This window comes from Megascapheus bottae, chromosome 3 (genome assembly GCF_031878675.1).
Source record: "Megascapheus bottae isolate mThoBot1 chromosome 3, mThoBot2.hap1, whole genome shotgun sequence".
In the NCBI taxonomy this organism is placed as follows: domain Eukaryota; kingdom Metazoa; phylum Chordata; class Mammalia; order Rodentia; family Geomyidae; genus Megascapheus; species Megascapheus bottae.
Genome location: NC_143511.1, coordinates 72,126,770 through 72,141,664, shown reverse-complemented (window position 1 = coordinate 72,141,664; position 14,895 = coordinate 72,126,770). Strand labels below are relative to the sequence as shown.

General features: G+C 44.1%; 1 protein-coding gene across 5 annotated transcripts in view; it reads left to right on the top strand.

The window, feature by feature from the left end:
- The first annotated feature begins 1,803 nt into the window (after window positions 1–1,803).
- Window positions 1,804–14,895, top strand: part of Ecpas (Ecm29 proteasome adaptor and scaffold) — a 117,177-nt gene continuing 104,085 nt past the window's right edge. Inside the window, exons 1-3 of one of the 5 annotated variants that reach the window (XM_090330423.1) lie at window positions 2,370–2,521; window positions 8,084–8,124; window positions 10,111–10,214. In XM_090330423.1, coding sequence (XP_090186549.1) covers window positions 10,193–10,214 — 22 coding nt within the window. In that variant the 5' untranslated portion in view covers window positions 2,370–2,521; window positions 8,084–8,124; window positions 10,111–10,192. Of the gene's footprint in view, window positions 1,890–2,369; window positions 2,522–8,083; window positions 8,125–10,110; window positions 10,215–14,895 lie in introns of those variants that run through there. The other 4 variants (XM_090330422.1, XM_090330424.1, XM_090330421.1 and 1 more) reach the window with 4 other exon arrangements.

The following is a 14,895-nucleotide window of genomic DNA, read 5'->3' as shown; positions in this document are numbered from 1 at the left end:
TACTCTGTAGTCCCAGGTGTTTGGGATGCAGATGTTGAAGGAACCCTTCAGATTAAGAGCTGGGAGACTAGCCTTTGTGATATGGTAAGTCCCACATTAAAAAGAAACAAAGGAAAAAAAATAAAGAAAAAAAAAGACTGCTTGATATATTAACTCATTAATGAACAATAAAAAACAATGCTGATAGTGTAAGGTTCTTTGAATTCACATGGATAAGTGTTTATGGTAGAAAAGCATTTACCTAGACTCCCTATTTCATCAAAACTGGGAGTTTGGCCTAGTGGTAGAGTGCTTGCCTAGCATGTGTGAAGATCTGGGTTTGACTCCTCAGTGCCACATACACAGAAAAAGCCAGAAGTGGTGCTGTGGCTCAAATGGTAGAGCTCTAGCCTTGAGAAAGTTCAAGGACAGTGCCCTGAGTTCAAACCCCAGGAATGGGAAAACAAAAACAGAAAAAACTGTAGATAAGGCTGCAAATACATGTGCAGAGACAAGATCTTGGAGGATGCACACTTCACTCTCCACAATTTTCTGAGAAGATGGCAGGACTGGAAAAACTCTTTCACCTTCAAGTATATATTTTAAATTATGTGTTCTTTACAAAGAACATGTAACCTTTTGTAATAATGAAGAATTTCTTCAAGTCAGGAGCTGGTAGCTCAGGCCTGTAATACTAGCTACTCAGCAGGCTGAGACCTGAGGATCTGTTTGAAGTCAGACTGGGCAGAAAAGTCCCAGTGGGGCTCTTATCTCCAATAAATTACTCAAGTGGCTCTGTGGCTCAAGTGGTAGAGTGCTAGCCTTGAGCATAAAGAGGCTCAGGGACAACACCCAAGCTGAGTTCAAGCCCCAGGACCAGGAGAGGAAAGCAAAAAGTATTTTAGATCTTTTTTTTTTATTTGTGTTTGGTATATGTCACACCCGGAAAGACATATATTCAATTGCCACAACATTAATTAGGGCTTAGAGATGCCTGAATAAGCAAATGTGATTCAATTAGGATCTTAATTTCTAACTTTTTGTATTAAGAAAAAAGTATCTGATCTTGCACCTCATTTGTTACGACATAACCAGGGCTTAAAAGTACAGCAAAATTATGCAATCCCTTCATCTGAATGCCATTTTACAAAGTATGGATGACCTCATGGACAAAAGAAAGGCCATAAAGTTAGAATAGGGGATACTGAAAACAATTTTTTTTTTGTTTCAAAAAAAAAAAACAGAAAAAAAGAAAAAAAAAACCCTTGTTTCCATTTCCTGGAGTTCATTTCGATAACTATTACTTTGTAAGGTCAGATGCAATAAGCATTGTCTTTCTGTTCTTCTCCAGAGTATCTACCCTCCGCACACCATCTTAACAGCTCCTAGAAGCAAGTACAGTTCAATGAGAACTTTACGAACACCTGGCTTCCCTTGACTTCTCGGAGGGTTCGGCGAATTCCCTTCGCCCCGCCCAGCCCCTCGTGTCTCGGGGGCACCAGCAGCCGGGACCTCGAGTCCGAGTCCCCCGTGGGGTTCTCGCCGCGCTGGGCTCGCCCTCCCGGGCCTGAGTCAGCGCCGGGGCCTCGGAGTTCGGCGGGAGGCGCAGGGCGGGGCTTCCTCCCGCCGACTGGGAGCCCGGCTCCACTTTCCCGAGTCCACGTCTCTGCCTGCTGTCAGGCGTTGTCCCTGTCCAGGTCGGGCCTGGCCAACGAGACGGCCCCGGTGCGGTCCAGAGGATCGATCTCCCTCCCCTCCGTCCTGCTCTCCCTCCCCGAGGCCTGGGCGGCCGCCGACCGACCGCAGCGCGCGCGCGCACGGCCACTCGAGCCCGGCCGGCCGGCCGAATCCTTTTGGCAGCTCGAGCGGCGAGCGCGGCTTCGGGGCCATGGAGACCGGCTCGGACTCAGGTCAGGACCGGGGTGAGCGTCCGGTGGCTCAGCGTGTGGCGGGGGCCGGGTGGGCCGGGCCCCGGGTTGCAGGGCCGCCGCGTGGCGGGCCGGCGCGAGGGAGCGCTGGCGGCGGCAGGTGGGCCGGGCGAGCGCGGGAGCGGGGAGCCGGGGAGCGCGGGCGGGCGGCGCGCGGGGCCCGGCGGAGGGGGGGCGCGGGGAGGATGGCTCAGCTCTTTCTAAATATAAAGCCGGTGTGAGCCGGGCGAGCGCGGCGCCGAGCTCCAGAGCCGCGGCGCGCGGGGACCCGGCCGCACGAGCGGTGGCGACTCGGCAGCGGCGCGAAGCCTGCGGGAGCGTCCGAGGCGCCGTCGCTGTGGTCGCCGCGGAGGACGCCGGGCGGCCCGCGGTGACGGCGGGGCGGGTCTCCAGGGCGCCGCGCGGCCCGCGTGAGTGACTGCGGGCGGCCTCCTCTCCCCTCCCGCCCCACGCCGGGCTCCCCCACCCCCCCCCCCCGGCCACGGCGAGCCCCGCCGCGAGCCCCCCGCGCCGGCTGTCCGCGCCCTCCCTCGCGTGCTCCTCCCCGCCTCCTTCCCTCGCTCCCCGGCGCAACATGGCTGCGGCCGCCGCCTCCGCCTCACAGGACGAGCTGAGTAAGTGCCGCGCCGAGCCTGCGGCGGGGAGCCCGCGGCGGCACCACCCGCGGGGCCTGGGGGGCATCGCGGGGAGCGGTCGTGGGCCGGGACGGGTTGGAGGACGCGGGGCGCGGGCGGAGGACGGGGCGCCCGGGCCTGGCGGGCGGGGCGCGGGGCGCCGCGGGCGCTTGTAGGCCTCGGGTTTGCACCGTCACCTTGCGAAATTGAAACCCGAGCCCCGGGCGGAGCCACCTGGGGCCGGGGAGCCCGGGCGCCCCCTCTCCTCCTCCTCCCCCTTGGCCTGTGTCCCGGGCTGGCTGGAGGGTTGGCGCCCCTAGCCGTGGGCCAGTGTCCACCCGTCCCGTCGGACCCCCGCCCTGTCTTCCCTTCCCCCTACCACCGCAGGTTCGGACTGTGGTTGGGCTGCGCCTGGAGCTCTGGGGAAGGGGAGGAGACACCCCAGGAATCAGCTGAAAGGTCACGGCTAGGCGCTGACCCCCCTCCCCTCCCCTCGGGTGGAGTGGGCCGGGCGCCGGTCCTGCCCACCGCAAGCCGGCCGCGGCGTGACAGCTGCTGTCGGGGGAGGTGGGCCGGGACCCAGGCGTTGCAGTTTTCCACGCAGAGCCGTGGTGGTCATCCTGAGTGCCTCTCTTCCCCTCCTAGGCCGGCCTGTCCACCGCCCGGGTTCGCCCCGGTGCTTTGTGGGAAGTGTAGTCCTCGGGATGCCGCGGGCGCACGCTGGGGGCATTAATAGTCCATTTTCCGAGACCATGCAGGATGATTTCTGATCGTGCTTTGGGTAAAATGCGTTAGGATTATTAATTCGTGAGCCGGGCAACCCCCCCACACCCCCCCGTGCCGCCCTTCAGAATATGACAAAACCTGGAGAAGTGTCATTTGGGAACGATGTATGTTCTCAAGGGGAGCCTTGGGGGAGGTATCCAGAAGTGTGTGTGTGTGTGTGTGTGTGTGTGTGTGTGTGTGACGCTTATGTTGTTAAAGCTTCTGGATCTCCATATAAAAGTAGTTGTAAACATAATTTATATTTCTTTTGTGCTGGGCCGCCTTTCATGTTAAGTGATCTCACTTTTCCCTTCGTAGCAACCTGTGTGGCAGGTAGGTAGGAATTATCCTTATTTAAAGAGGAGGCAGGCCTAGAGACAGTCAAGTTCTCTGCTGCTTTCCCACAGAACTGGAGGAGCAGGGGGGTACTCTTGTCCCTTTTTGAAGCTTGAAGTGAATACTTAGGGTCTGGGCTGGATGGAGAGTCAGAGGTGACACAGTTTCTGGTGTGGTGAGAAGCAGACACTGGCTAACAGCCACAAAGTTGAATTGCACATCTGTGGGCTCCAGTGGAGGTGTTCTGAGGAGATAAGTTCCCTGATTTACTTATTTATTTGCCAGTCCTGGGCTTGCGCTCAGGGCCTGAGCACTGTCCTTGGGCTTTCTCAAGGCTAAAGCTCTACACTTGAGCCTCAGCACCACTTCTGACATTTTTTTTTTATGTATTTGGTACCGAGGAATCAAACCTAGGTCTTCGTGGATGCTAGGCAAGCACTCGACCACTAGGCCAAACTTGGAGCCCCCTTGATTTATTTTTTCAAAACAATTTTTTTTTATTGTGTTACGGCACACAAATAAAGTTTCCAATCTTAACCATTTTTAAATATGCAGCCCCAGTGCATTGACACTGTTGTGTAATCACCACTTATCCATCTTCAGGACTCTTTTCATCTTGCAAAACTGAAACTCTATACTCATTCAACTCCCCAGTCCTCCTCCTCCTCCCAGTCCCTGGCAACCACCATTCTGCTTTGTCTCTGATTTTGGTTACTAGTGCTACCTCATATAAATGGTGTCATTTTTAAAATTTGTCTTTTTGTGATTTGTTTGCTTAATTTACCATAATGTCTTCAAGGCTCATCCATGTTGTAATTGCCAGAATTTCCATTTGAAGGCTATACTATTTCCTTATATTTCATATTTTTTTCCTTTCCTTCTTTTCTTTCGTTTCTTTTGAGCCCTTTAGCACTCTACTACTTTGAGCCACAGCTCCACTTCAGGCTTTTGAGTGGCTAATTATCAATAAGAGTCTCACCAGGACTTTTCTGCTTGGGTTGCCTTGTACTGTGATCCTCAGATCTCAGCTTCCTGAGTAGGATTACAGACAGATGTGAGCCACTAGTGCCTGGCTTATCCATTCATTTCTATAGAGACTTGGGTTGTTTGCAAATTTTAGCTGTTATGAAAAATGTTGCTGTGAATATGATGTGTGCCTCGTTGAGACCCTGTTTTGAGTTCTTTTGAGTATGCATAATGAAGTGGAATTACTGGATTATGCTACTTGGAAATTTTGAGGGACCATCTTTGTATGTGTATGTGTGCTGGGACTGAATGCAGGGCCTTGTGCATGCTTGTGAGTTCTTTACCCTAAGCTCCGCCTGCCCTATTGGTTTTGATAGTGGCCTTACCATTTTCTATTCCCACCAACATCCCTATCCTAGCCAACATTTCTATGTTCTGTATTCTTAGTAGTAACAATTTTAGTGGTCTGATTTTTTTTTTTAAGCTGATACTTCATGGTGTCTGGATTCCTGTTATATCACCAAACATGTTAAAAGTCTCAGTAGGGATGGAAGCAAAATGAGAGGAAGAATTGGATGTTAGTTTGAAGTTGCTGGAATATTAGCATATGTACAGTGTGTTCTTGTATGTCAGTTTCCTGGTAAGATGCTGGTAATAGTTCTAGTTAAGGAATTTACTGGATTTAGTACCTAATTTGGGAGGATTGTCCACTGTTTTCTTTGGTTATATCACCACGGAAATTCGTTGACTTGGTTTCTTTATTTCTTTAGGAAAGATTAAATACTTGCAGTTGGTACCTTAGAATATGTTGAAGTTTTTTAGTATGGCTGTAATAAAAAGAGATAATTGATAAAAAGTGCATCAAAAATTCCATAAAGGAGCAAATTTTCTTAATATTTGCTTATATATACACATATGTATATATACACTTTTTGTGCATTTTAACAATTATTATAACGGGGATGTACCAAGGGATTATAGTTACATAAATGAGGCAATAAGTACATTTCTTTCTTTCTTTCTTTCTTTCTTTCTTTCTTTCTTTCTTTTTATTGTAATTAGTAAAAGGGTTACATGATATTTGCCAGATAGAAGGTGCATTAATTCACATACATTGATACCCTTTCACATAATAAGTACATTTCTTTTTGGACAATGTCACCTCTTCTGTAGCTCTCTCCTAATATATATTAAAAATAAATTATGATAAAGGCTTGTTGCCCAAGCTAGTCTTAGATTTCTAGACTCAAAGTGATTGTCCCACTTTAGCCTCTTGATTGTCTAAGTAGCTGGCTGGGACTACAGGCACTCACTACTATACTGGCTTGCTATTATTTCTGACTAATAGATGATAATGGAAGCAGGCCTCTTCTTGTTATCGTCTCTTAATATTTTATTACACAAATCTTTAAACATGAATGTTCATATGCCCATACCTCGGCATATTGATAATTGAATAATTTTTATTTTTGTGCCAATCCTGGGACTAAACTCAGAGCCTGGGCACTGTCTCTGAGCTTCTGTTTCTTTTTTTTTTTTTCCAGGCCTGGGCTTGGGCTCAGGGCCTGAGCACTGTCCTTGGACTTTCTCAAGGCTAGAGCTCTACCACTTGAGCCTCAGAACCACTACCAGCTTTTTTTTTTTCCTATGTATGTGGGACCGAGGAATCGAACCCGGGTCTTCATGCTTGCTAGGCAAGCAGTCTACCACTAGGCCAAACTCCCAGCCCCTGAGCTTCTGTTTCTTCAGGCTAGCACTACCACTTCAATTAACTTCAAGTTAATTGGTGATAAGGGACTCATGGACTTTCCTGCCCAGGCAGGCTTTGAACCATGATCCTCAGATTTCAACCTCCTGAGTATTTAGGATTACCCACAAGAGCCACTGGTGCCTGCCTTAATTTTTTGCCACTTAGGGTTTTCTGGTGGTTCATTGGAGATAAGAGTCTCATGGAGGGCCAGGAGTTTGGCCTAGTGGTTGAAGTGCTTGCCTAGCATGCATGAAGACCCGGGTTCGATTCCTTGGTTCCACATACATAGAAAAAGGCCGGAAGTGGTGCTGAGGCTCAAGTGGTAGAGCTCTAGCCTTGAGAAAGTCCAAGGACAGTGTTCTGGCCCTGAGCTCAAGCCCAGGACTGGCAAAAAAAAAAAGAGTCTCATGGACTTTTGTGCTCAGGCTAGCTTTGAACCTTGACCCTCAGATCTCAGCTTCCTGAGTAGCTAGGATTACAGGCTTGAGCCACCTGTGCCCAGCTGAATAAACATTTTGTAACAAGATCCACCAGCTTTTTCCTGGACACACACACACACACACACACACACACACACAAAATGTGGCAAAGTTTTACTGTTGGTGGAAGAGACTATAGTAGATTTTTAGATTGTATACCCCGAGAGAACAGTTCAGATTGTTAAAAGGTACTTCTGAAATCTCATTTGTAATTTACTTAAGGTTAGAGTTTGTAGTCTTTTTATTTATAGTCATATTTGGGAATGGAATGAAATTCAGTGCAGAACAGATTGTTTTTCCTCTAATACCTTCTACCAGTTCATGGAAAAGTTGACCTTGTAGTTATATTTCAACAGCAGTCATCAGAGGTTTCTGACAGGGAAGAAAGCATTCAAGACTTTTCATCTGGTCAGCTGCTTAGTAGTTTCATATTCTGGCCTTTGTAATTATAAGGTAGCCTTGGAATCTGATCCTTGTTGGGATGAAGACAACTTATGAAGGAGCAGCTGCCTGTAATCTTAAAGCACACACTCTTCAGTTTGGCCATTTAATATGGCCATGGGCAAACTTGGTTGTACAAGTGGACCAGATAATTAGCATGTCAGATATTTTCTGAGAGAGCCTCTACCAGTGCCAGGAATCCTAGTAGCTCTTTTAGAGTATATTTAGGAAGTAGTTGAATATGACTTTTTGGACAATGAAACAGCTCCAAACTGATGAGTCATTTTAATGACAGGCCTATGTACTGTCAGGCTTATCTTTTATATAGGCTGTTAAGCCTGTATTTTTTTTTTTTTTACCAGTCCTGGGCTTGAGCTCAGGCCCTGACTTGGACTTTCTCAAGGCTAGAGCTCTACCACTTGAGCATCAGCACCACTTCTGGCTCTTTTTTTCTAGGTATGTGATACCGAGGAATTGAACCTGGGTTTTCATGCATGTTCGGCGAGCACTCTACCACTAGGCCAAATTCCCGGCCCTAAGCCTATATGTTTTAAATTTCGGTTACTTAACCAAATAGCAAGGTTAAAATGGAAAATGACAGTGATATTTCTGTTTTGTAAAATGAACTTCTTTTTTTCCTTAAATTCCTTAAATTCTGCCCTCTTCTGTTTTGCATTTATGCTTTTAATAACTAATGTTTAATTAATGTCAATCAGAATAGTTGGCACTGAGGCATTGGCCTTGTTTAGAAGGTAGATGTTAAAAGTTATAACCACTACCAGTTTGCTTAGACAGTTTGATTTAATTGTTGATCTTTCCTTTCAGGTCTGGCCAAGTCTCTGCTTTGATTCGTGCCATCTTACATGGTGTGTTTTACCCACGTATTTTCCCATTCAGTAATCAGTCTTAAGATTCAGTGAATAATTTGCGATCCTGTCCTCAGAGAACTTAAAATTAGAGACACATTTATATATTACTACATATAGTTTATATGAAGAATTATACTAACAATGCCATTATAGATCTTTGGAAACCTCAAGGGAATGAGCTTAGCATTCCAGAGCAAAGGACCTTGAGTTGAGATATGGAGGCAGGATAAATTGCATTTTTAGAAATAGCTAATTAAACCTGATAAGTGGAATATTGGTATATTATGGCAGTGTGAACCTAGAAAGGAGATAAACTTTGGAAGCTGAGACTTGGCTCATGGCTGCCTTATTCTTTGGGATCTTGAACAAATTATCTTGCCTTCATGAATCTCAGTTTTTTTTCTCATCTAATTAGGATTTTAAGGAGCACTCATAATATTGTTCAAATTAATGTTTATGAAAATACACTATAAATTATTTATACATTTTTCTAAATATTTTTGGTGTTGGAGGGCAAGAGCAGATGATGTTGAGTAGGTAGATTGGGACCCATGTGTTGTAGGAATGGCTTCTCCCCATGGACAGTGGGGATTAAACATGAGTGGATCTGTTTTGTAACAGAAATGGTAGAGGTATAGCCTTGATTGTAAGGATTCAAAGACCATGAGCTAGAAGACTAGTTAGTTAGGAGACTGGGTCATCAGAGTGGTTATGTACAAGAAACTTACAGCCTGAATTGGAGTAATGAGAGTAGATTGGGCATGAAGGGAATATTAATGTAGAATTCCTAAAAGAGGCAGAAATTACTGGTCAGTAAATGTTGGTCATTAAAGAGCGAATTAATGATGACTCCAAGAACCAAACTGGGGTGGAAGAGTAGTCAGAGTTAGGAAGAAATTGGAAATGGAAAAAAAGATAGTACGGTTTTTGTCCAACAATTAAAATATTTGTTATATTAATAAATTATTGGTTCATCCATGTTGAGTTATTTAGTAAAAATGTTTTGAGTTGTAGGTAATACCTCTGAAATTGGAGTCAGCTGGTTCTGAATCTTCGCTACTGCTTTTTGATTAAACTTCCTTTGAACACAAATATATCCAACTTCTAGGGCTTGCTTTTCTCATATAAAATGTCTAGGAGGGATTGAAGGTATGTGGAAACTTTGTTTCTATAGCCTGAGAGTGGGAAAGATGAAGGGTCATGGGGATGAGAAAAAGACAAAAGACCTAGGGAAAGAGATGAGAAAGGCCATAGGTTACTAGGTTTTTGACTGTTATACTTTTTTTTTTTTTTTTTTTTGCCAGTCCTGGGCTTGAGCTCAGGGCCTGAGCCCTGTCCTTGGAATTTCTCAAGGCTAGCACTCTACCACTTGATCCTCAGCACCATTTCCGGCTTTTGTCTATGTATGTGGTACCAAGGAATCGAACCCGGGTCTTCGTGCATGCTAGGCAAGCACTTTAACCACTAGGCCAAACTCCCGGCCCCTTGACTGTTATACTTAATAAAACATTTTTTCTTTTTTTTGATGCAGGGTTTCCCTTGCTCACTCTGTGTATCCCAGGCTGGCCTCAAACTCTTGGTCCTCCAGCTTCTGTTTCCCAAGTGCTTGGCCATTCACATTTTTCAGTTGGAATGTCCTAATAACATGTTATACCAAACACTCATGTAAAATGGTTGTATAGTTGAGATACTTTAAAATGCTTATGGTATATGTACACATATGATAAAATATATACTGTATTGTTATTGTAGCTTTTTTTAAAAAAAAACTTGGAATAGTGTATTTTTTAAAGCATTAGTATAGTCTCAGTAATTCTGTTTATTGGACATATTCTTTTCTATATTTGATAATTACTATTTTTTTCTCATTTGCAAAGTAGGATATTAAAGGTGCTAGCAAATAATGAAAAGTTCTTTCTTTTTTAAATGGGAGATATGTGTATAAATCTTTAATTGTATTTTCTTTGGTATTCTAAACACTAGATTCTTTATACAATTGCGTATGTACGAGTGGATGAACATACCATTGGTGATCCAGAGGATTTTTGTCAAGATTGGATAAACCATGTATCACATTGATTGTAGAGGTTAGTAGATTTAGTACCTGAGGATATGCACACTTTTTTTTTTTTTTGTAGCAGCATTTACAATTATATAGTTTATTAGGTAGCAGTTTCCGACACGATTTTTTTTTTCTTCTGTTTCCTAGCTGTTCTGAGAGAAGCATTAAGGTATATATTGGTTTGTGTATGCTTGATGTCTCTATCTTTATGACAATAAACCTAAAAGCATTAGCAAGAAGAAAATCTAGCAGCATGCATCAAGACAACGGATGATGATACTTCACAAGTAACATTATGTTCCACATAACAGATTTTACATGCCTCAGGAACATCATTAAGGAGTTTAATATTTGTGAAAAAAAATATTCAGGGCAATTGGATGTTCCTGATTCCGATGTTTTTGACTTACTATGATTTTTAAGAGTCATTTAATTCTGCTCCATTATGAGGACAAACAAGAACATGGTGTCGGTTTTACTCTTGGATGATACTGGATAGTATTCAGATTGTAGTACTCAGAGCAGGGCACCCTATTCACAGACTGCTTGGGATTTGTTGCTGTCTTCTCATTTAATTTGGACTAACTTAAACACTGCATCCTTCAGCTCCTTCTGTTGCTTTCCTGAATGTATATTGCTGATTCTGGTTTCTAATGCCTTAATTTACTTTTGTGAGTTTTGCTATTTCATTTCTCTATTCCTAAGTTTTTAAAGAAGTAGGAAATTAGGAGATTGGAAGAACTGTTTAAAAGAGCAATGATGGCTTTGATTGTTCTCACCTAGGTTCTTCCAACTGTTAAAAGAGTTTTGAACTTATGAGAGTTGTTACTGTTTTTGTGACATACTAAAACAAAAAGCAGGTCAAACCAGAAATGCTACGATTGGAATAATGACTTCAATTTAAAAACAAAGCAAAGGGGCCAGGAGTTTGGCCAAGGGGTAGAGTGCTTGCCTAGCATGCACTAAGACCCAGGTTCGATTCCTTGGTACCACATAAATAGAAAAAAGCTGGAAATGGTGCTAAGGCTCAAGTAATAGAACTCTGGCCTTGAGAAAGTACAAGGACAGTGCTCAGGCCCTGAGCTCAAGCCCAGGACTGGCAAAAAATAAATAAATAAATAAATAAAAACAAAGCAAAACAAAATTTAGAGTTTATACATCCTAATGAGGATTGTTATTCTAAATGCTTAGTGGGGATTGTTAAGCCCCCTATATTTGACTTTTATGCAGTTTGAACTCTTTCTCCTTCGTTGGTAGGGCTTGAATTCTGGGTGTGGGCGTTGTCCCTGAGCTTTTCAGCTCAAGGCTACCACCCTACCCTTTGAGCCACATCCACTTCTTATTTTCTAGTGGTTAATCAGAGATAAGAATCTCACAGACTTTAGTGCCCTGCCTAGCTTTGAACCAATATCCTCAGATCTCAGCTTCCTAAGTAGCTAGGATTACAGGCGTGATCCACTGCACAGTCTGCACTCTTATAGTGGCTTTTGTAAACTGAAATAATCCTGCTCATCTCCTTACTAAAACTTATTGCTGATGATATCTTCTAGCTGCCTATTCTAAGGGAAAAGGGTCTCCTTGGGAAGTGGGATTTTTTGAAGATGGTGAAGTGTTTATATATTGCCATTCTGACACTTGTTACATTACATGTGGGGCACAGATGTACACAAAGGCTCCTGTCTTATCACCTGGCTCACCCTTCACCATACTTGCCCTGTAACTTCCAGAGTGGAGTCAGTAACAAGGTGAAGTCTAGAGTGAGTCTTGTTATGAGGTTATAAAGGTTTAAAATAATTTGACATATATAAGTGATGGGGAAAGAGAGTTTATTATTATTATTATTATTATTTTTGTGCCAGGCCTGGGGCTTGAACTCAGAGTCTGGGTCTGGACTGTTTTGCTCCAGACTAGCTCTCTACCACTTGAGCTACATACAGCTCATAGACTTTCCTGACCTGGGTTGGCTCCATACTGTGATCCTCAGATCTCAGCCTCCTAGTAGCTACGGTTATAGGTTACTCGCCTCCTCTAACCTTTTGAAATTGCTTTAGGAAACTGGGAGGGTAAAAGGAGGATTGTGGAACAGATGACATTGATGGGAAGACATTGTAAATGTGTAGAAACGTCACAATGAAATTTTCCTCTGTATATGCATACTAATGAAAAAATCGTTTTTTTCCTTGTCTAGAGTTTAGACACCAGGGTGTCTAGATACAGGGGTTTCCCGATGACGGAATTTTTCTTAACCTGCAGGCTATGGGGCAATCTGGGGACTAGGGAAAAGGAAGCTGATCTTTCAGGTTGCCTTAGTGCAGGGGATTAGAGGATTAGCAGTGACTGTGTTAGTATGGACCTTTTGCTAAGGAATCCATTGTGAAGGTTCTTGTGCTGCCTCTTGGGCTACCCGGCTAGTCAGAGGCCACTCCCATAGGAATGATGGCATTGTTTCTGGGAAGGCACATTCCTAACATAATTCTTTTTTTTTTTTTTTTTTCCAGCCTTGGGGCTTGAACTCAGGGCCTGAGCATAGTCCTTGGGCTTTCTCAAGGCTATCACTTTCTCAAAGCTCTGCCATTTGAGCCACAGCACCACTTCCAGTTTTTTCTTTGTATGTATACTGAGGAATCAAACCTGGGTCTTTGTGCATGCTATGCTAGGCAAGCACTCTACCACTAGGCCAAACTCTCGGCCCTTCCCAACATAATTTTATTTGTGATTACTGAAGGATGGCTTCATCTTTGCCTTAAATACAATTGCATTTAGTTGATAGCTGAGGTAAGACAAGCTTGTATTTCAAATCATAGGAGTATCTCATTTGCTTTTGCCAGTTTTGGGAGTAGCACTGAATAATTAGAAATGACATTTAGTAATCATCAGATGAAGTGAACTTTTGTTTTTTGGACAGTCCCAGGACTTGAACTAAGGGCCTGTGCACTGTTCTTGGGCTTTTCTCAAGTCTAGCGCTCTACCACTTAAGCCACAGCACCACTTTTTGCTTTTCTATGTATGCCGTACGAACCCAGGTCTTTGTGCATGCTAGGCAAGTACTAGGGCAAACTCCCGGCCTGAAGTGAACTTTTAATTAAGGGCTAGTACCTAGTTGGGTTTATAATTTATCTTCCAGAGAACTGAATATCAGCCACAGAATATAAATGTCAACAGATCTTCCTTTTTCTTTATAGTTTTAGTCTCAAATTAGTAATTATGAGAAGTTGGAGGTCCTTGTTTTCTTCCTTACCCCTTGCCTATCACTTCTAATGTATAATTTAATCCTGTATACATTTCTTAAGTTTCTGGGCTCCCATTTCTGAAAGCACTGCGTGGATTCTTCCTATGTTAGCTGTGACATGAAATTCTCTCTCTCTCTTGTTGATACACTCACAGACAATTGTCTATACCCAAGAAATAATATTTCCTGAATCAAACAGGTATTTGAGAACCTGTTGTCTGAAAGGTATTGAGTTAAAATGTTAGGATTAAAGAAGATGGAGAGAAATGAGTAAGCAGTCAGGTGGAATCAGATTCAAATTGCTGATAGGTTTAGGGAAGGGAAGATTAGGTAGTTATATAATAATTGCCAGAAGAGGATTGTGAGTGTCTGTAAATCCAGAATAAAAGGGAGATTGTATTTGTGTGTATCTATAACATATTTGAGTTGGATGTTGAGTGGGATTGATTTGGATGTATGGACATGGAAGAGTGGTCTGAAGTAGTTGAGAGGGTTTTCTATGTTCAGTGACTTGCCTGATCAAAAGAACTGGGCTGGGAAAAACTTGGTGTGGGGGTGTAGACCTATAATTCGAACACTCAGATGACCAAGGCAGGAAGACCTCAGGTTTCAGGCCTGCTTGGGGTACTTGGTGAGACCATGTCTCCAAAAATAAAAGGGGTGGGGGAGCTAGGGTATTATAGCGCACTTCAGAAGCTCTTGAGGAACTAGGATGTGGTGACTTAAGTGCTGTAGAGCTTGCTTAGCAAGTAAAAGACCTTGAGTTTAAGCTCCGGTACAAAAAAACACCAAGAGTATTCAAGTTTGGGTAACTTGAGGCTTTTTCTGTGGGTAGCTTGGCCCAATCTCAAAGACTTTCTTTTTTTTTTTTTTTTTTTTTGTCATGGGGCTTGAACTCTGGGCCTAGGCGCTGTCCCTGAGTTATTTAGCTCAAGGCTACCACCCTACCCTTTGAGCCACAGCACCACTTCTGGTTTTCTGGTGGTTAATTGGAGATAAGAGTCTTACAGATTTTCCTTCCCAGGCTTGCTTTGAACTGTGATCCTCAGATCTCAGCCTCCTGAGTAGCTAAGATTACAGGTGTGAGCCACACTGAGCCCAGCCAAGGGCTTGCCTTTTTTTTTCTTCTTTACCAATCCTGGGCCTTGAACTCAGGGCCTGGACACTGTCCTTGGGATTTTCTCAAGTCTAGTGCTCTACCACTTGAGCCACTGCACCATGTCCAGCTTTTTCTATGTATGTGGTACCAAGGAGTTGAACCCAGGTCTTCGTGCATGCTAGGCAAGCATTCTACCACTAAGCCAAACTTCTGACCCCAGGACTTGCTTTTTTTTTTTTTTTTTTTTGGCCAGTCCTGGGCTTGAGCTCAGGGCCTGAGCCCTGTCCTTGGTCTTTCTCAAGGCCAGAGCTCTACCACTTGAGCCTCAGCACCTGTTCCGGCTTTTTTCTATGTATGTGGTACCGAGGAATTGAACCC